The sequence below is a fragment of the Staurois parvus genome, unplaced genomic scaffold (genome assembly GCF_062004578.1).
Source record: "Staurois parvus isolate SC_StPar_1 unplaced genomic scaffold, SC_StPar_1.0 ptg000751l, whole genome shotgun sequence".
Taxonomy (NCBI): domain Eukaryota; kingdom Metazoa; phylum Chordata; class Amphibia; order Anura; family Ranidae; genus Staurois; species Staurois parvus.
In genome coordinates, this window is record NW_028318547.1 from 215,980 (window position 1) to 237,252 (window position 21,273).

General features: G+C 42.0%; 1 protein-coding gene across 1 annotated transcript in view; it reads left to right on the forward strand.

The window, feature by feature from the left end:
• EXD1 (exonuclease 3'-5' domain containing 1) overlaps positions 1 to 20,258 on the forward strand; it is a 230,794-nt gene extending 210,536 nt beyond the window's left edge. Inside the window, exons 7-9 of the mRNA XM_089654319.1 lie at positions 6,915 to 7,058; positions 17,718 to 17,909; positions 19,367 to 20,258. Coding sequence (XP_089510445.1) covers positions 6,915 to 7,058; positions 17,718 to 17,909; positions 19,367 to 19,501 — 471 coding nt within the window. The 3' untranslated portion in view covers positions 19,502 to 20,258. The remainder of the gene's footprint in view (positions 1 to 6,914; positions 7,059 to 17,717; positions 17,910 to 19,366) is intronic.
• Positions 20,259 to 21,273: the final 1,015 nt, after the last annotated feature.

Here is a 21,273-nt window from a genome sequence, read left to right on the forward strand (position 1 = left end):
GAAGGAATATAAAAGAAGACGCTTCCATAGTGTAATAATGTCATAATTTAATTAAAAGAAGTAAAAACTGAATACCCACTCACATGTATATAGCTTTTACATTAGCCTTGAAAACCACATGCTGTGGGTGTACTTGCATGGATATGTATTGGAGTCCCAATATGGCGTCCGCGCCGGAAATTGCGTCACCAAGTCCCACGCGTTACGTCACGCGAACACGTGACTTCCTCAGGCTAATGTAAAAGCTATATACATGTGAGTGGGCATTCGGTTTTTACTTCTTTTAATTAAATTATAGTGGTTTAAGCAGTCCCTGACAGCAAGGTGCTCTTTTTCCCATCAGTCGTACTAGGTACCTATAAATTTAGTGGCCAAAATGTCAATGGAAAGGTACTCTAATGAAGAGGCCTACAGGATTCTGAGCTTGTCAGATGAGAGCCAAGGGGAAGACTCACTGACACAATCAGCCTCAGAATACTAACCTGTAGACAGCAGTGGCACCCTGACAGATAGCTCAGAAGATGAAGAAGAGGTCCCTGCTAAGATCAGGTGTACCCGACCCCATTGCCAGGTTGCTGAGATGTTACAATCGCATGATGACTCTCATATGCAGCAGTGCCAGTATTAGTGCCGCTCTACCTTTTGGTGAACTGGCGAGCACCAGTGGCCCAGTACATCCTGGTCTTTCACTAATCAGCACTGCAGTATCACTTGGTGACATGGCAAGTCCTATAAGTGCAGTACAAGCTGGTGCGGTTGCGAGCACAAGTATTGCCCCGTAACCACCAAGAATTCGCACACAGGCCCGTAGAGCTCCTAGTATCCTTCTGGATGTGCTTGCAAATCCTGATTGGCAGCCTACAGATTCTGCAGCACCCGTACTTCCCCCATTCACTGCCCAACCTGGAATTCAGGTGGAAACAGCAAATTCAACTACTCCCCTTGATTTTTTTTGGCGCTGTTTTTCACAGTTTATCATCGGGAAACCAAATTCAAGCCTTGCCAGACCATTCGCATGAAAACCCATTACGTTTTCCGAATTTAAAGTTTTTTCGGCGTAACCCTCAACATGGGCATTACTAAAACAAAATGAATTGTGGTTGTATTGGTCCACAGACCCGATTCATCATATGCCCGTGTTCTCTGCTGTCATGGCCAGGCATAGATATGAGAGTATAATGTGTTTTATGCATTTCAACAACAACACACTCTGTCGTCCTCAGGACCCTGAATTTGACCGGCTCCACAAAATTTGGCCCCTCGTAGATCACCTTAATCAAAAATTTTCAGATGTCTATATTCCCCAGCAAAACATCTGCGTTGATGAGTCCCTCATTAATTTTTCTGGCCACCTTGCATTCAAACAATTTATCCCCAGCAAGCATGCCAGATATAGGGTCAAGATGTAGAAGACCTGTGAGAGGGCAACAGGCTATACATATAAGTTTTGGATGTACGAGGGAAAAGATAGTCATGTGGAGCCCCCCGGATGCCCAGACTACATGGGGAGCAGTGGCAAGATATTTTGGGACTTGGTGTCACCCTTTTTCCATCTGGGGTACCACTTAAACGTGGACAATTTGTATTCAAGCGTGCCACTATTTAGACCTTTGTTCAATCTTAGAACTGGCGCATGTGGCACCGTGAGACCTAATCGCGGGGGCTTGCCCCAATGGCTTGTAAATACCCATCTTAGGGGGAAAAAGCCTGCTTGAGAAATGAGGAATTGTTTGCAGTGAAGTGGAAGGACAAACGGGATGTTTTCGTCCTGTCTTCTATTCACGCAGACCTGACCATCCAAATTGCCATGCCAGCTGGTCTTGTTGAGAAGCCCCTCTGTGTCCTTGACTATAACCTTAACATGGGAGGGGTGGACTTCAACAACCAGATGATGAAGCCGTGCTTAGTTTCCCGAAAATCCAGACGCTGTAACAAAAAAGTGTCCGTTTGTTTATTTCAATTGGCTCTATATAATGCTTTTGTGCTTTACAAAGCAACTGACTGATGTGGATCCTTCCTAAAATTTCAGGCCCTTTTGTATCCAGAAGGTGCTGTGTCCCAAACCCCCAACCCAGATGCATTTAGCCAGCTACATGAGAGGCATTTTTCCGATGCCATTCCTGGTACCCCAACCCAAAGGACACGCCAAAAAAAGATGTGTCTGTATCAGACATACAATGAGGCGTGACACCCGCTTTTTTTGTCCCTCCTGTCCTGGCCAACCTGTTCTCTGCCTCAAGGACTGCTTCCGTCATTACCACACACTAGTGGAGTATTAGTATAGGGTACAGCATGGCACAGTTCAGGGCACATATTTACATAGGGTCTCGAAAGATATTAGGTAGTCAGGAAACTTGCTATGGCATTTTGAAAGACCTTACAATCTGGTTTAAAAAGTTAAATTAAAAAAAAAAGTACAAATCCAAAAACAATTTTAAATTTTAAAAACCAAAAATAGTTGTAGTTTTTTTTTTTGTCATTGTTACTGTTCTATTGTTACAATTTTACTGTTTTATTGTTAACCATTGTTGATTTCTTTGCAGGAATGACATTCAGCTGCAGCACCAACCTGTTTATTCTGGCAGCAACGGGAACTTGCTCTCAGAATATACATAAGTAGTTGTGTGCAGTGCTGTTGGATGAGATTTTTCATCCGCAGTTAAAAAAAAGAGCATATATGCCAAAAGCATGGGGGCCTGGGGTGGCCAGTGGGTGGATGGCCCATATATTTCCCTCATTGGTATATATTTAAAATCGGGCTGAATGACAAAAACAGAACATTTCATGTGTGCCCACCATTAGAAGTGGGTGGATGCAGGGCGGTATATTCTAATGGTGGGCACACCACACACTTTTTCTGGCAGAGATTTCTTCTCTTGTTTTCATTCAGCCCACAGGCTGCATAAAAAAAAATGGCATATACATTCAACAAGGACCAGTGATGTACTCCTACATCACTGGACTTTGAGTAGTCATTTTCTAAAAACTTGTGGAAAAAATGTTTTTTTCCATGGACTCAACATGCCTCTCAGCAGATAGCTTAGGGTGTCTACTTTTCGAAAAGGGGTCATTTGGGGGTGTTTGTACTGTCCTAGTATTTTAGCACCTCAAGAAATGTGATAGGCAGTCAGAAAGTAAAAGCTGTGTAAATTCCATTATCTATACCAAAATATGTTTTTTTTTTTTTCGTTTATAGCACAAAAAATAAAAAGCACACAGGTGATCCAATACCACCGACCGCTCTATTTGTGTGGAAAAAAATGACATACAGGTGAAACTCGAAAAATTAGAACATCGTGCAAAAGTTCATTTATTTCAGTAATGTAACTTAAAAGGTGAAACTAATATAGGAGATAGACTCATTACATGCAAAGCAAGATAGTTCAAGCCGTGATTTGTCATAATTGTGATGATTATGGCTTACAGCTCATGAAAACCCCAAATCCACAATCTCAGAAAATTAGAATATTGTGAAAAGGTGCAATATTCTAGGCTCAAAGTGTCCCACTCTAATCAGCTAATTAAGCCATAACACCTGCAAAGGGTTCCTGAGCCTTTAAATGGTCTCTGTCTGGTTTAGTAGGAATCACAATCATGGGAAAGACTGCTGACCTGACAGTTGTGCAGAGAACCCTCATTGACACCCTCCATAAGGAGGGAAAGCCTCAAAAGGTAATTGCAAAAGAAGTTAGATGTTCCCAAAGTGCTGTATCAAAGCACATTAATTGGAAGTTCTGTGGAAGAAAAAGGTGCACAAGCAGCAGGGATGACTGCAGCCTGGAGAGGATTGTCAGGAAAAGGCCATTCAAAAGTGTTAGGGACTTTCACAAGAAGTGGACTGAGGCTGGAGTCAGTGCATCAAGAGCCACCACACACAGACGGATCCTGGACATGGGCTTCAAATGTCGTATTCCTCTTGTCAAGCCGCTCCTGAACAACAAAGTCAGAAGCGTCTTACCTGGGCTAAAGAAAAACAGACCTGGTCTGTTGCTTAGTAGTCCAAAGTCCTCTTTTCTGATGAGGGCAACTTTTGCATGTCATTTGGAAACCAAGGACCCAGAGTATGGCGGAAGAATGGAGAGGCACACTCTGCAAGATGCTTGAAGTCCAGTGTGAAGTTTCCACAGTCTGTGTTGATTTGGGGAGCCATGTCATCTGCTGGTGTTGGTCCACTGTGCTTCATTAAGTCCAGGGTCAACGCAGCCGTCTACTAGGAGATTTTGGAGCACTTCATGCTTCCTTCCGCAGACTAGCTTTATGGGGATGCTGACTTCATTTTCCAGCAGGACTTGGCACCTGCCCACACTACCAAAAGCACCAAAACCTGGTTCAATGATCATGGGTTTACTGTGTTTGATTGGCCAGCAAACTCGCCTGACCTGAACCGCATAGAGAATCTATGGGTCATTGCCAAGAGAAAGATAAGAACCATGAGACAGAACAATGCAGAAGAGCTGAAGGCCGCTATTGAAGCATCCTGGTCTTCCATAACACCTCAGCAGTGTCACAGGCTGATAGCTTTCATGCCACGCCGCATTGAGGCAGTAATTGCTGCAAAAGGGGCCCAAACCAAGTACTGAGTACATATGCATGCTTATACTTTTTCAGAGGTCCGATATTGTTCTATGTACAATCCTTGTTTTATTGATTGCATTTAACATTCTAATTTTCTGAGATTGTGGATTTGGGGTTTTCATGAGCTGTAAGCCATAATCATCACAATTATGACAAATCGCGGCTTGAACTATCTTGCTTTGCATGTAAAGAGTCTATCTCATATATTAGTTTTACCTTTTAAGTTGCATTACTAAAATAAATAAACTTTTGCACGATATTCTAATTTTTCGAGTTTCACCTGTGCATTTTGTTTGGGTACAGCATTGCATGACCGCGCAATTACCAGCTGAAATAGTGCAGCGCCGAATAGCAAAAAAAGGCTTGGTCAGGATGGGGGGTAAATCCTTAGGAGGGCAAGTGGTTAATCTGATTTAGAACTTGGGGTCAATCCTCAAGAGGCAGGTGAACAAACCCCCCCCCCTCCACAAATTCTGGCAAACTCCAAGCCTTAACTATGCAAGAATGGACTACCATCAGTCAGGATGTGGCCCAGAAGTTGATTGACAGCAAGCTTTTAATTATACTTATGTATAACTCAGTAACATCTGACAAAAACATCTAGAAACACTGAATCAGCACATATATAAAGGAGGGGGAGGTGCAGCGCTATAAATACTTAATAAACATTACTGCCTGCTGTTTGTCTCCGTACCCGATAACAGGGCGTTTGCGCATGCGCCGTCGGGTTGGGCTACATTAAAATGGCGCCCGTTACGCAGACATCCAGCACACGGAAGATGGCGCGGGTGATACCGCACATGCGCCGCCTTCCGTCTTGTATTTAAACAGTGTCACTAGCGTCCACTACTGTAAGCTGCACCCCTATGAGTACGAGCTTTTGCTCGAAACGCGTCAGGGAGAGCTACAGTAGGTTGGACGCCTTGCCGCCGGCGCCACGAGGGGCCCCGGCGGCCATCTTTGTTCTGCATCTGGGTCAGTATATCTTCTGTATATTGGAGTATATCTGCCATCCTATGTCATCCTATGCCTGTATGTGAAATAAATACTTTAAGGATATCACACTATGTGGCCCTCTCTGTTTATTTGAGCTCTGGTGAAAACCAGCCAGATCTACAGAGCAGCCGCATCTATCCGAACGCCAGGCAGTGGAAATTGTTGCTGACCAGATCTGACCAGACCAGTCTGATGACTCCAGAGGTCCGGTGACAGTATATACAAATGCGCATAAAGATTGCGTATCTGGTGAGTGCGCAATCTTTACATTACTTATCACCCTGCGGTTCCAATCATTGGACGTATAAGGATCATCTTGAATCTTAAGAGCACCCCTTCATTGGACTCTTTTTATTTATTTTGCACTTTTTTCACTTTGGTAGCCACTATTCAGTGGCCTTATTTCATTACCACTCAGTCACTGTCTAGTATATTATATATCCGATTTGCTGTTTATTAAGTATTTATAGCGCTGCACCTCCCCTTCCTTTATATATATATATACGTCTCGGAAGGTTATATGGTGCCTTTTTTGGTGTACAGCTGCTGTGTATTCATTCAAGCGCTCACTTATTTTGTTTTTTTGACTGAATCAGCACAGTTTTTGAAATTAATTTAATATTTGTGTCACTCAAAACTTTTGGCCAATGCTCTACATGAGGTATTTTTTTTTTTTGGCGGGGGGGAGCTGATAATTTGGGTGAAGTGGGAGGTAATGAAAGCTACTGCATGTGTATATTTGTCAGCACCTCTAAGTACACTGTCATAATTGTTGACAGTATTGTGTGTTCTGATACTGATAGTGAAAAATAAAGGTTCCAGAAACAACCTCTGTGGGGGCACAGCATTTAAAAAAGAAAAGTTTGGTGTAGAGCTTTAAACATCAAAGTAATATTAATTTTAATAACATTATTTTGTTAGAGAAATTTGGGGGCTAATGTTGACAGGTGCATTTGGAACACACATCAGATGCAGACTCTGAACTGCCATAAGTACTCAAAGTCAATGGAATTTTGCTGGCCTGTATTTGATCTGCTTTCTGTTGCATTTCCTTGAATGCAGAATGTCCTATTAAAGTGTGTTTGAACTGCAGGCAAAGCAAGTCAGTTGCTACCTTTTCTTATCAAATGCTTGCATTAAAATGAAAAAATGCCTGTCAACATGAGCCCTTATTTTTCACCTGAGTGTACTCCTCTCCTTCTTTTTTTTTGTTTTTAATCTTCAGGAATCTTCTGTGTAAAGGTCTATACAGTATAATATTTACAGCTCATATTTATATCATCATATCATGTGCAATCCTGTATATCTTTTCTATCATAATGTTTTTGGTATTATTTAACAAGGTGGGTGATGTGTACCTGTTTTCCATGGAGACTGGTGGCTTCCTTCCTCATCGAACATCTTCTGTGAGTGAATGTTTAACACGGTATTTGAACATGCCATCTACACAAGTTAATTTCCTAAACATCAAACAAACCTTGATGAAGGTTAGTGTTTTTTGCAAAAATTCACTGCATATTTCTCACCCCAAACCGTTAACGACATATTGTTGGAGTTGATAGATTATTTTTTTTATACAATGACATATTTGCCAACTGTCCCAGATTTGTTGAGACAGTCTCACCTTTTATTCAGTGGTCCAAAGACTGCTTTGTTCTGGGCTGTGCCCTGAGATCCCACCCATGGGGACAGCTGTGCTTTCCCTATCCTTGCAGCTATATAAATTTAGTAAATGGTGGTAAGTGTAAATATGAACACTGTCTAGCTAGGCCAAGGATTGGGTCAGCAGGGAGCTTGGCTGGGGGTTGCCTGTAACTCTCTTCTGTCACCTAATTAGGTTAGGTTGTCCCCTGGTGCTCTTGAATATCTCCCTATGCAGCCAGAGTTAGTGGATGGGACCAGGGGTGTGGCTACCTTCTTCACTCATCCCACAGGTTGCTGCTTCACTCTGTCTGATCCCCCAGGAAAAGGTGGAGTGTAGAGAGCAGCCATGCAGTAAGTGATTATGCACCCTGCCACTACATTCTGCCCTAGCCTGCCAGCCCTGTCACTACATATTGCTCACTACCTCCCTGCCACTGCATACTGTCCTATCCTAACACTACATACTTCCCTAGTCTGCTACTGCATACTGTCCTATCCTAACACTACATGCTTCTCTAGTCTGCCACTACATAGTGCCCTAGCCTAACACTACATACTGCTGATTGACCTCCCTATCACTACATACTGCTCCCTGACAGCCTTGCTACTACATACTGCCCTAGCCTAACACTACATACTGCTGATTGACCTCCCTATTATTACATACTGCTCCCTGACAGCCTTGCTACTACATACTGCCCTAGCCTAACACTACATACTGCTGACTGCCCTGCCACAACATACTGGTCGCTGACTGCCCTGCCACTACATACTGCCCAAGCATTACACTAAATATTCCTCTAGCTTAGCTGAGAAGGAGAAAGGAGGAGTGGAGATGACAACCTCGTTCGTCTCCAGCCGTGCAGTAAGTGATTGAGCACCTTACCACTACATACTGTCCTAGCCTGACACTACAGGGGATAGGCAAAAAAATGGAAACACTACATGATTTGCAGGGGTGGAAGTGGCGACATGTTTCACATTAAAAGTGGAAGTGATGCAACGTTCTTTTGCTTTCGCTGTGTGATTAAACACCTAGCTTATAGGTGGGAAGCCTCACTTTTGTAATTCACTGCGTGCGCTGCTTGTAATATGGAGTCATGTCAGCGTTTACTGAGGTTCAAAGAGGGCAAATTGTTGGTGCCTGCTTAGCTGGTGCCTCTGTGACTGAAGTTACCAATTTATTTGCCATGTTGCAAGGTACAGTATCAAAGGTTATGACAGCATAAACTGTTTACGGAAAAAACATCTGATAAGCATTGTCAACTGAAAGAGACAAAAGGGCACAGGATTGTAACCCAGAATAAGAAAACTGCTGCTAAAGTGACTGCAGAGTTCAATCTCAGTCCTGTGAAGACTGAAATTGGGCTCTGCAGTCACTTTTGCAGCACGCTCTTTGAACGCTCCCCCGAGGTTTGAGTGAAGAATTCCAGTGAGAAGAGAAGAAGGCTGTTTTGACTCCTACCTGAGTCTTGACCTGCTCCACCTCCTGAGTTTGCCATACAGAGCTCAGGTTCTAATCTCCAGTACTGGCTGCAGAGGTGACATCCCACTATTGCCAGAGGGGGTGAGTGTGTGAGGACTTTGGACTGAACCTGCAGGGAAGTTAGGAGAGGGGAGGAAGCCAGCTGAGTCTGCAGGAGGCAGTAGGCACTGGTGCTCTGTGCTGCTGCATTCAGCTTCCTTTGCTGCCTCTGTGCATCTCTCTGCAGTGCTTGGCAGCCATTAAATTATATACCCCCTCCCAGCTGACATATATCTCCCTGGCCATTTCCCTACTTCACCCTCCACCCCTAAAGGCCCCTTGCTTACTGGAGCATTCACTGGGTCAAAAGCCAACATCCACCACCTACATGTTGTGTTGAGTATTCGGGTGTGCACACTCATTAAAAGCGAGGACTGGCCATAGCTCAGGACCCCCAGTCAGGAGACAGCTGTGTGCTCCAGCCAGGAAACGAGTATACTCTGATTAGGAGAGGTGAAGCACTCGAGAATGCACTCCATGTTGGCAAGATTCCTTGTGCATGGAACTGGAAGAATCGGGACAGCTGAGCGAGTCTGGGAGATTGGGAAAGCTGTGGCAACTAGATGAGTCCACGGGAACACAGGAAGGTCTAAGTCTTGGAGGAGTGAGTGCTTGGAGTGTCAGGAGAATCCCTATTTGATAGGCCAGGGCATGGGTCAATGCTGCAGGCAGCAGCAAGGGCATGTTAGCACTAACCAGGCTGGCACCTGGAATTACAGTAGCTTCAGGGAGCTGCAAGTGAACACTATTGTGTCGTGGATTGAGGGTCTGCAACAAAAGGCTGTGTGAGCCAGGAAAGCTCAAACAGCCATAGGCCAAGGTTTAGGGCCTAAGCAGTGGCACAGCTGATGAGAGTCAGGTGGCGTAGCTCTTTCTGTTACCTATTCATGGTGTATAAAGCTGAAATCCCCTGCTTTGGAAACCTTTGTTCTTATATTTGTTCCTTTCACACTGATGCAATGCTTTTTTGCAGGTTAACTGTCCTTTCCCTTTGATTTTCTTATGTCCTGCAGTTTTGGTGCATTTTATGAAAAGCACACCAAAAGTCCTGCATGCAGGAGAAAGCGCACTAAAATCACGGGAAATAGAAGTTGTGACGATCGCGACGTCAGACCCCTGCCCTTCTCACCAAACTCGTGACCGAAGGAGTAGTCAATCTAATGCCGCGATGTCATGTGAGTAACAGTGCCATGCCCAGCTGCACCCTGCACAACGATTTTCCAGCTCACTGGACCTCAAATCGATGTACCGGCAGCCTGAGCGCGATTGTTACTGGGTCAGGTTAATTACACAATTAACCCTTCACACTGCCACCACCTCCTTTTTGTACAGAGAAAGAGGAAACTCGGCAATATCAGCAATAACACTATGATGATTAGATAATCGTCTGTATACCACTGTCATCGCAGACAGGTTATGCAGAGGGTTAAACACACACAGCAGCGTTCTTCAGTGGCATGAATTCGTAAGTAGCTTTAGAAACAGTTCAGCACTTTCAGAAAGAAAGATTTATTACTAAAAGGTCAAAAGGGTGCAATAAAAATATTTACAGAAAAAAGATGTAACCAATATATATAAATACACAGAGAGCAATAACACAGCAAAGAGGTAACAGAAGTTTAGAGAGGTAGAGTACTTGCCAATAGTCCAGGGTTAAGCAGATCAAGTTTCAGAGCAAAAGGGCACCGTCTCCCAAGTTGGTTCTGATGTTAAAAGGGAGAATTCTTCAACTTCTCTTAGACCTGACAGCCTATTTTGTAGTCCCCCAGAAGGGGGTGTCTCTGAAGCCAAGGACCAATGCCTCATTTGGGGAAGGGGTGTCTAGGCGGAGACCCAAGCTAGAACCAAAATCTCTTGATAGCTTATATTTTGGCTCATAACTTTTCCTAGGCACAAGTAACATTCCACCCGCGGGTAGATTAATATGCAGACGCATCTGAGGAACGGTTAGATATGAAATATAAAACACATACTTGAATGGTTCAAGATATGTAATTTTTTGCTTTCCTATATATTCCAGCCAATGAGGGTGACATATCAAACGGTTTGTCTGATCGTGAGCAATCTGAAGATATGCCTGGTTTTTATGTAAGTCTCTCATATTCTAAGATATGAGACATAGGGGAAAAATGGATTTTAAAAGTGGTATCTATTTTATGACTCCCCTGGAATGTCTTTGAACTCAGGGGAAGCCTTGGGTTATCCTTTTACGAGGTGCCAGATTGCACAGTTTCTTAGACTGCCCAGCACCCAGCTCAGAAAGGTTTTACAGCTCAGAGCTGCCTGCTGTGCTCTGGCCTGCCTGTGACACTTCCAAGACACACACCGACCACATGTCACTGTGGATCTCAGAGAGGGAGGGGGATGAGGAGAGGTATATTTGTACAAGATGGATGATCCTTTGCCAAGACGGAGGTTGGAGCAAAATGGTTGAACCGCGTCCATCTCTGTGGGTACAATTGCTACAGAAGTCAATGGGAAAGCACAGCTACCCCACACCAAACCCACAGGTACACTGTGCTGCACCCGCAGTACTGTCAAACCGCACCGCATCAGTGTGAAAAAAGCCTTAAAACCTTAGGGTGAGTGATTACATGTTCTCTGTTACTACCAGTGTTTTGTTGTTTGTTTACTTTTGTATTCCTTTAGCCTCATAGCTGCAGCTTTCTAATATATGTTTCATTAAAGTATTGCATTGGGTTCTAAATGAATGTCCCACCCTAATTAAAGTAAGTTTTCTGGAAGCACAGCAACAAAGGGTATCTCTGGAATTTTTTTTAATTTTTGTTAATGTTGGTGTTTGTGCTATTACATTCAAGATATAGTATACAAATTGTAGGTATGTGTGAGACCACTATAATCCAGATATAACATATCAGCAGCTGTGCATAAAGGTAACCAGATAAAACCTAAAATAGACACTAAATATAAACAAGTGCAGCGCTAAAAATTAATAATAGTAATAAATAATAGGTGCACAGTCCGTGTGTAATAAATAATTAAAACCAAGTATAATTAATAGTTCATATAGGTGACTAATTAGTGCTCTTATGATCCTGATTGCTCTAGTAGGTGCTTGTGCTTTCATAAACAGAAGAAATGCGCACTCACCAGACGAGCAGTTATAATGCGCGTTATAAAATATATCCTGGTGTCATCAAAGGATCATCAGGGCCAGGTCAGGTGTGGAAATCACTCCATCTCAGGGTGGATGGATCCTGGGGCTTTAAATGATGATCCAGGGGTGTCCAGAGTTCCCCTTAAAGGATGGATGGGTGCAGCTCACAGGGTAAACAGGAGGCTCCCTCTCTGAATGCTTGAAACTGGTACTGGGCATCTAGGGAATCAGTACTCTACAGAGGAGTCAAGATAGAAAAATGGCCATAGTGTAGTAAATTTTAAAATATATTTATTAAGGGTTAAAGATGCATCAAAAACGAGTTCGATAACACAAGCAGGTAACAGAAATTGGACTGACCATTCACGAGTAAAGATGGCCGCCGGAGCTCCACGATGCTCCGACGGCGTGATGTCACTGCGTAATTGGCTCTTCCATACGCGCTTCGTGCACCAGCATGTCTTCAGAGGGGACTGCCAATTCCACCGTGTCGCGCGCCGTCAACTTAAATAGGGGATGGAGCATGCGCGTTAGGTCAGCGCCATTTTGTTGGAGGTAAGAACCATATGCACCTGTGTGAAAGCGGGTGCCATTTTCCCATGGCCATTTATAATCAGTGTTCAAAGGCAACAGAGTGCTAATTGGTTGTGATTATTTACTGAGACGTAAACGAACGGTACTCAGAGTGACATAGTAATCATTTATACCGAACCACTCTTCAACGAGGGGGTTGTAAAAGTAATGAGGTCCGGAAAAACAAATATAGCATTCAATGTATATAAACAATAGAGTTCCAGATAAAAAATATATATAGTAGTTATATTGTTACCGTATTTGCCGGCGTATAAGACGACTGGGCGTATAAGACGACCCCCCTACTTTTCCTGCTAAAATTTAGTGTTTGGGCTATACTCGCCGTATAAGACTACCCCTCTTCCAATGCACACCAGTGGGAGGAATAGTGCCCCATCATTGATGTCAGTGGGAGGAATAGTGCCCCATCATTGGTATTAGTGGCAGGAATAGTGCCCCATCATTGGTATTAGTGGCAGGAATAGTGCCCCATCATTGGTATTAGTGGCAGGAATAGTGCCCCATCATTGGCATTAGTGGCAGGAATAGTGCCCCATCATTAGTATCAGTGGGAGGAATAGTGCCCCATCATTGGTATCAGTGGCAGGAATAGTGCCCCATCATTGGTGTCAGTGGGAGGAATAGTGCCCCATCATTGGTATCAGTGGCAGGAATAGTGCCCCATCATTGGTATCAGTGGGAGGAATAGTGCCCCATCATTGGTATCAGTGGCAGGAATGGTGCTCCATCATTGGTGTCAGTGGCAGGAATGGTGCTCCATCATTGGTGTCAGTGGGAGGAATAGTGCCCCATCATTGGTATCAGTGGCAGGAATAGTGCTCCATCATTGGTGTCAGTGGGAGGAATAGTGCCCCATCATTGGTATCAGTGGGGGGAATAGGTGCCCCATCATTGGTATCAGTGGCAGGAATAGTGCCCCATCATTGGTGTCAGTGGGAGGAATAGTGCCCCATCATTGGTGTCAGTGGGAGGAATGGTGTCCCATCATTGGTGTCAGTGAGGGGTGGAATAGTGCCCCATCATTGGTGTCAGTGGGGGGTGGAATAGTGCCCCATCGTTGGTGTCAGTGGGGGGTGGAATAGTGCCCCATCGTTGGTGTCAGTGGGGGGGGGGAATAGTGCCCCATCGTTGGTGTCAGTGGGGGGGAGGAATAGTGCCCCATCGTTGGTGTCAGTGGGGGGGAGGAATAGTGCCCCATCGTTGGTGTCAGTGGGAGGAATAGTGCCCCATCGTTGGTATCAGTGGGAGGAATAGTGCCCCATCATTGGTATCAGTGACACCAATGATGGGGCACTATTCCTCTCACTGAGACTTGCTGACCCTGTTCTCGTATGGTGCTGCTGCAGCCAGCATATGTGGTTGCAGCAGCACCTCTACACAGAACACTTACCTGCTGCTCCGGCACTCAATTTTCGCGGGGCCGCTCGGCTCCGCCCCCTCGCCGGTGATTGGCCGCCTGTGTGCCTTTCCTGAGCTACAGTTCTGGCGGCCAATCACCGGTGAGGAGGCGGAGCCGAGCAGCCGCACGAACATCCAGTGGCCGAACTGAAGGAGACGCCGCGCTTCCTGGACCGGATCGTCGTGGGACTGGATCCAGGTAAGAGACATCAGCCCCTGCAAACCCCTGTACTTAATGCCGCAGCCCCCCTAACGTGTACCGGCGTATAAGACGACCCCCGACTTTTGAGAAGATTTTCAAGGGTCAAAAAGTCGTCTTATACGCCGGCAAATACGGTAATAAAAAATTGATTAAAATAATTTTTGGTCATGGGAAAAAACGGTTAAGACCTGAAACAATTTAGGATATGTGTATATCCATAAATGACTAAAAAAAATACATATATAAAAGATGCTAAAATACATTAAAACCATTAAGGGAAAAAATGCAAAACTGATTGGTGATAAAGTCCATCCAAAATAAAGTAATGTATAAATAATGCATATAAAATAAATACTATTATAATGATATTTGGAGTAAATCGTTTATTAAAAATTGACTAGTATTTAAAAAAATACATGATAATGAAGGTGAAAAATATGTACGTGAGACCATATAAATTCAGATTATTATCAAATCACCTACTAAAATTCATAATAGAGATAAAATGAATACAATATATGTGTCAGGAGGAAATGATCGTTATAGATGGGGATCTAATCAATAATAGTGGAAGATAAAACCCCCATTAAAGATGAAATTAAAAATATATCAAGAAATAAAAATTAATATATAGAATCAGATAGATATGAACGGTCAAAAAACATAAAAAAGATATAAAAAGATGAGGAATGGATATATGAGGATAGTAAGTATTAACTGTTGTCAATAAAACAGTTAATGCCTATTTCCACGTTGAGCCCGTGTAGGGTGTAAAGTGCGTAGTAAGTGTATCCATTTTGTTTCGAGCTGGGAAACTGCTCTCCTTTTGTGGGTTCCTCTCCAATGTGGTGTAACCAAATCAATTCCCACAAATTTCAATGATGTAAGATCTTTTTTGTGGAGACGCCTGTAATGATCTGATAGGGAATGTTCTTTATAGCCACTTTTAATATTATTTACGTGCTCCCGTAGCCTGTCCCAAAGTCGTCTGGTAGTTCGCCCAATACATTGTAATTGGCAGGGACATTCCAGTAGGTTCACTACGTATCTACTGTTACAAGTGATACACTTGTCAATATTGAACATTTTCCCAGTTTTTTGTGAGTTAAAAGAATTCATTTTGTGTTTCCTACTGTTGTTGCATATGCATATAATACACTTGTTGCATGGGTAGAAACCCCTAAGGTCAGCAAAAAGAGAAGTTTTTAGGGGGTTGATCACATTAGGAGCTAGGTAATGACGTAAGGCTGTGGCTGTGCAGAAAATGATTTCTGGCTTGTCCGGCAATATCTTAGAGAGGAGTGGATCGGTTTTGAGTATTCCCCAATTGTTGATAATTCTATTGATAGCTTTATGTTGGGTGGAAAACGTAGTTACAAAAGGGCAGATTTGTGTACGTTTACGTTTTTCTTTATTTCCAGTGTTTCTTCCCTTGTGGTTCTAGCCACCGTGTTGCTGGTGTCGTCTAGGTTATGTTCATTGTACCCTTTTTCTAAGAACCTATGTTTCAAAATTTTAGCATGAATGTAGTATTATTATTATTATACAGTATTTATAAAGCGCCAATAGTTTGCTCAGCGCTGTACATTACAGAGGGGGACAGAACATGTGACAGAACAATACCAATACAATGCAATACATGAGGGGATCGAGGGCCCTGCTCTTTAGAGCTTACAATCTAGGAGAAGGTGTCAAGATCTGAACAGTTTCATCTTAATCTTAAAAACTGTCCTTAGGGTATATTAGATAACCACATAGGGTGGTGGCAGCTACTTATCGGAATAAAGCTATTTCTATATGTTTTCTTAAAATATGACTTGGTAACAATTTTCCCATTATAGTTAATAAGCGTAAGATCTAAAAAGTTTATCTCCTGGGTACTGTAGGTGTAAGTAAGGTCAATATTCAAATCATTAGCATTAAGAGTTTTAAAAAAGTTAATTAGCACCTGTTCCTCTCCATTCCAAAGGAGGAAGACATCATCTATATATCTCTTGTAAAAGATGAGTTTTGGCCACTCTCTACCGTAGATTAAAAATTCCTCCCAGCGGGCCATAAATAAATTAGCTAAACTAGGGGCAAATTTAGCCCCCATGAATACACCCTTAATCTGTAGATAGTACTTTTGGTTAAACCAAAAGGAGTTCTTACTCATAGCAAAATCTAATAATTGCAAAATGAAATCGATCTGTGGGGGAGGTAAACTGCTCAGAGTGCTTGGATAAAATTGGCTACTTCCATTCCATCTTTGTGAGCAATATTGCTGTAGAGGGAGACAACGTCTGCTGTGACTAAAAAAGTATTAGTGGTTGTGATAATATTTCTAGTGTCATTTAAAATATGCTTAATATCACTTAAAAATGCTGGAGTTTGCTCAACCAATGGTGACGTCACGCCGTCGGAGCATCGTGGAGCTCTGGCGGCCATCTTTACTCGTGGATGGGCAGTCCAATTTCTCTTACCTGCTTGTGCGCGGGGGGGGGGGGGTCCTATGTTCCTAAAATTATGATGGTTATGATTGTATTTTCTGCTCTAGCCCTGTGTTCCTCCAATCTTTCTGTTACTCCCAACAATGCAGAGATAGATTGGGGAGGTCTCAGCTGTTAGCACCTTAGAACATCACTGTAACACAAAATTGGAACAGCAGCCATATTTAAAATATATAGCTTAATAATTTGGGGTGGAGCATGGCTAGTATACATAGGTGGGACACAGGGGTTTGGACAGTACCTTTCTAAAGAACTTTAGAACCTTCATAAATAGACTCATCATCATAAATAAGACAGTGCTTATCTTTCCTCAAGACTGCAGATGCTTTTTATGCTCTTTAATTAAATTCATCCATAAAGTTAACAGTACTTTTTGAAACACATTAAATATTTTATTATATTTTAGCTATCCTCTCCTATAAATAAGTGCCGCTTTGCTCTGCCAATATCAAAATCTCAATATCGATATTGACCTTGCTATACTAAAAAAATACACAAAAATCATAAATCAATAATTATATGTAAACTATGCACCACACTACAATATAGTCTGAAAACTGTTAATCACTTAAGTGCTGGAAGATTTGACCTCCTTCATGACCAGGGCATTATTTGCTATTCAGCACTGCGCTACTATAACTGGCGGTCATGCAACACTGTACGCAAATTAAATTTATATAATTTTTTTCTTTTGTTGGTATTTGATCACCACAGGGTTTTTGATTGTATAAACAAAAAAAGACCAAAGATTTTGAAAAAAAAACCTTTTTACTCTTTGCTATAAAACATATTCAATAAAATGTTTTTAAAAATCAAATTTCTTCAAAAATGTAGGCCAAAATGTATTCTGCTATATGTTTTTGCTAAAAAAAACAAACAAAAATAAAACACTGATTTAATAGTTGGGTAAATTTAATAGTTTTCACTATGGTTCATGTTTACATATAATTGTTGCTAAATGTTTTTTGTGTATGTTTGTTAGTATGAATATTGAGATTTTGATATTTGCAGAGCAGTGTGATATTTATTATTTAATTCATTGTTTAATGTGGGAACACATTATTGGTGCTGGCAGCAGCTTTTATCAGTTTGGTTTATAGAATAGTGGCAGTGCAAGAGCTAATTTGTTTTGTTCTTTGTAATGTCCTAACTCATTTTTTTTTTATTCCTATGTAGGAAATCCCCAATGTCTGGTCTGACCGTCCAATGTCTGCTACCTTGCTGAAAGTATTGGCTTTAGAAGTATTGCACCTGCTAAATTTGCGCCAGGCTATGCTGGATGGAATGTTTGCTGACTTTACACTGTTAGTTAACAACTATCTCAGTGCTCCTTGCCCAGGAAAACCAGACTTTTTAGAAAGGATTGAGGTTAGTCAAACTTTTTCTACCTGTTTCTTTATATTTAAATGAAGTCAATGCTAGTGCTAATATTTCAAAGTGAAAATATTCACTTATGGCTTTAAATATTTAAGAATTTAAGCAGTAAAAAACCTAAAAGAAAACCTTCATTATATTGCAGCTTACCAAATCTTAGATGTGATGGCTATATCCGTTTCCTTTTTTAGGATTTCATTCTTTTCATCCTGTGTTTCAGCCAGTAAGTCTGTTTTTCAACAGAAAAGCTCTCTTGCAGTTACAGGAATGAGACAGACTATATTGCCGAGTTCCATCCAGCTGCCTGTTTGACAGCTGGCTCTGCCTCTTAGCAGCTGCACCCACCCCCTCCTGTCACATACCTGATCAGAGACTGAAATGACAAGGTTAGCAGCAGACGGGCAGCGAGGTACAGAAAATTCAGGCTGCGACATGGTCAGGAACAGAGCCACAGTTAGGAACTAGTGACAAGGCAGGAGCAGGATCATAATTCAGGTCAAAGACAAGCTGGGTCAGCAACAAGGGAAACCGCAGAGTAGTAGCAGGACACAGGGAACAGCTGAAAGGCCAGTCAGCACTGACAGTGAGCGAGAGCATCCCTTAAATGTCTGGTACCAGAAACTGTAGGCACGCTCCTGCATGCGTGCACATTGAGCAATTGTATGCGATAAAACTCGTACAAACAAAGATGGCTTTTGGATTGGCTTTTACCTGCGCTTGTGTGCATGACGTAATTCCCCAAACTAACCACTTTTGCACTTTCAGAAGGAGGGGGTCATCAAATATGGCCTATATACAGTATATTATATGTAGACGAACAAAGTAGAGACACAGGGCACAACAACCTAAGTGCAGTAGTAAATGTATAGACTATTAATAATGACACATCAATTGCATTTACAAGAGTGATGTAAGAGCATCAGCTCATCCTAAGCTTGGATAAAAGATGAGATCAAACAGCACTGCTTGACCAGCGGTGAGACACTGTGTGCACAAAGTCTACCCTTGAGCCTAGTAGAATTATGTAAAAAGAGTACGGCTTTTGCTGCTGGTTGCTGGATTTCATTGGTGTCCTGTAGCATCCTTGCAGCTCACAACAGACTCTTCCAGGTTAGAGAGTGACAATAAAGTGTTAGGGAGTGTGTTTTAGATGGTCTCCTTCCTCAAGGCCCTCTGAAATGTATTGCCTAGCAAACATGTGCTGACACTTTTGAATTTGGAAGAGCTGCGAGGATGCTGCAGGTCACTGACATATTCCAGCAATCAGCGACACAAACCATGTTGTTTCTCCAACATTCAGCCAGACTCCAGGGGGGGACTCAGGGTGGGTCTTTGTCCACACAGTCCTACAGTTGGCCAAGTGGAACTGCATATTTTCTTTTTACAGTTTTCCTTTGTTTTATTTTCCTTGTGTAGCCATTTTACTCCTGTGAAGTTTTTATCTTTTGCAGACCCCCTGCTCTGAGCTTCCCAAAGAACTTCAGCAGCTTCCTTTTTTACAGCAAATGAGAAGAGAATCGGCACTTAAAGAATACAATGTTAACAGCCAGGGATTCCTTATAAGATCAGAGAAAAAGAATCCATGATCTCTAGCTGAACCTTTTCTAAATCAAAATTGGTGCTAGGAGATTGCCTATATTTGGTGCATGCTTTCCCCCCTTTGTTTTATAACACACAGGGCAGTATTATTGGCAGTGGTTATTTTATGTTTCACTGGTAGAGTTCCTAGGAATCTTGTTCCCATTGTTTTTTTATTATCAAGGGTTTGTTTGTTTTTGTTACAGGGGTCAACACCCTGAGGTCATGCAGTCCCTCCAGTAACTTTAGTTTAAAATAAAATGTTATACAACTAACAATTTTCTTTAGAACTGAATTAATTGTTGTATCACTTATAAATAAATACTAAAAACACAACAGTCAGAACTTAACTGTTGAAATAATACAAACCTACTGAGGATACTTCCATCCAGAGTTACTCATAAAACTGTTGAACACAAGATTACGGCTATGGCCTTGCATCTTCTTCCAGAGTGGAAAATCTTTGACCAATACTCTGACATTGTGTAAAATTCTCAATAAGTTCCTATTAGAAATGATATCTTGACTCACAAAGGTATAATAGGCACATGTAACATAAAATCCATATACGTAGAATCTTTCTTGAACTGATGTGTAACTGTCGAACCCTTAGCAAAATGTCATCACTGTCTCAAATGGGCATAACAGTGTTTTCAGAGCCCTGAAGTGGAGTGTGCAGATCAGTTTTATTTACATGCACTTATCTCAAGTATCTATTGTGAGTAGAAGATATTTTATTAAAAATTTGTAGAGGATTTTACATGATCCCAGTATGCTTTCTGTCTTTTTTGTAGTTGGATCATTTATGTCATGTTTTATTCCTTTAAACACATCATATCATCGAAATAGAATGTGAAGGGTGATCCAAAATGACCGTAATCGCTGAAACATGAGATGTGAGGACATTTGTAGTAGAGTGGATTTTCCCTTACTTTAGGAAGATTTATTTTCACCTATTGTGTCTCTGGCATAAGTGAGGGAATTCTTCTCAGTTAGTAAAGGACAACAATAAAAACATGATAATCACATATAAACACACTAAATAATCGAATAGTCCATAATAAAATTGATGGGTGCTTAATATGCTCATGCAACGAGCAAATGGTGTTATAAGATCTGTGCCAGTGTCAGCACACTTCTTCCACTGTGGCTACAATGCCTCCTCACCTCATTTCGGCGACCCCAAGGGCCAAAAAGCCTTCAGGATCACCCTGAATCCTTTACAATCCTGGCTGGTACCAATGCACCTGTAGTTGGTCTCCTACAAGCCTCCAGGTCCCTCAGGTAGGATATTCTGCGGAATAGTATCTCACCAGCACAGTGAGCAACAAAAAAGGGGTCGTTTTGGTGGGTGGGGGCATTTTATGCCCAGCATTAGAGGTTTATGCCACACATCATTCACTCTTCTAACCACTTGAAGACCAAGCCTTTTCTGACACTTTTCTGACACTTTTTGTTCACATGAAAAGAATCAGTATTTTTTGCTAGGAAATTAATTTAAACCCCAAACATTTTATATTTTTTTAAAGCAAACACCCTAGTGAATAAAATAGTGGATGCTGCAATTTATGTCACATAGTACTCGCACGGCGATTTTTCAAACGCTATTTTTTTTTTTTAAAATACACTTTTTTTTACTTTTAATGCACAAAAACACTAAATATTGGCCAATTATTTGGTAACATATAAAAGATGATGGTATGATGAGTAAATAGATACCAAACATGACATGCTTTAAAACTGTGCATGCCCAGTGCAATGGCGACAAACTGCACACGTT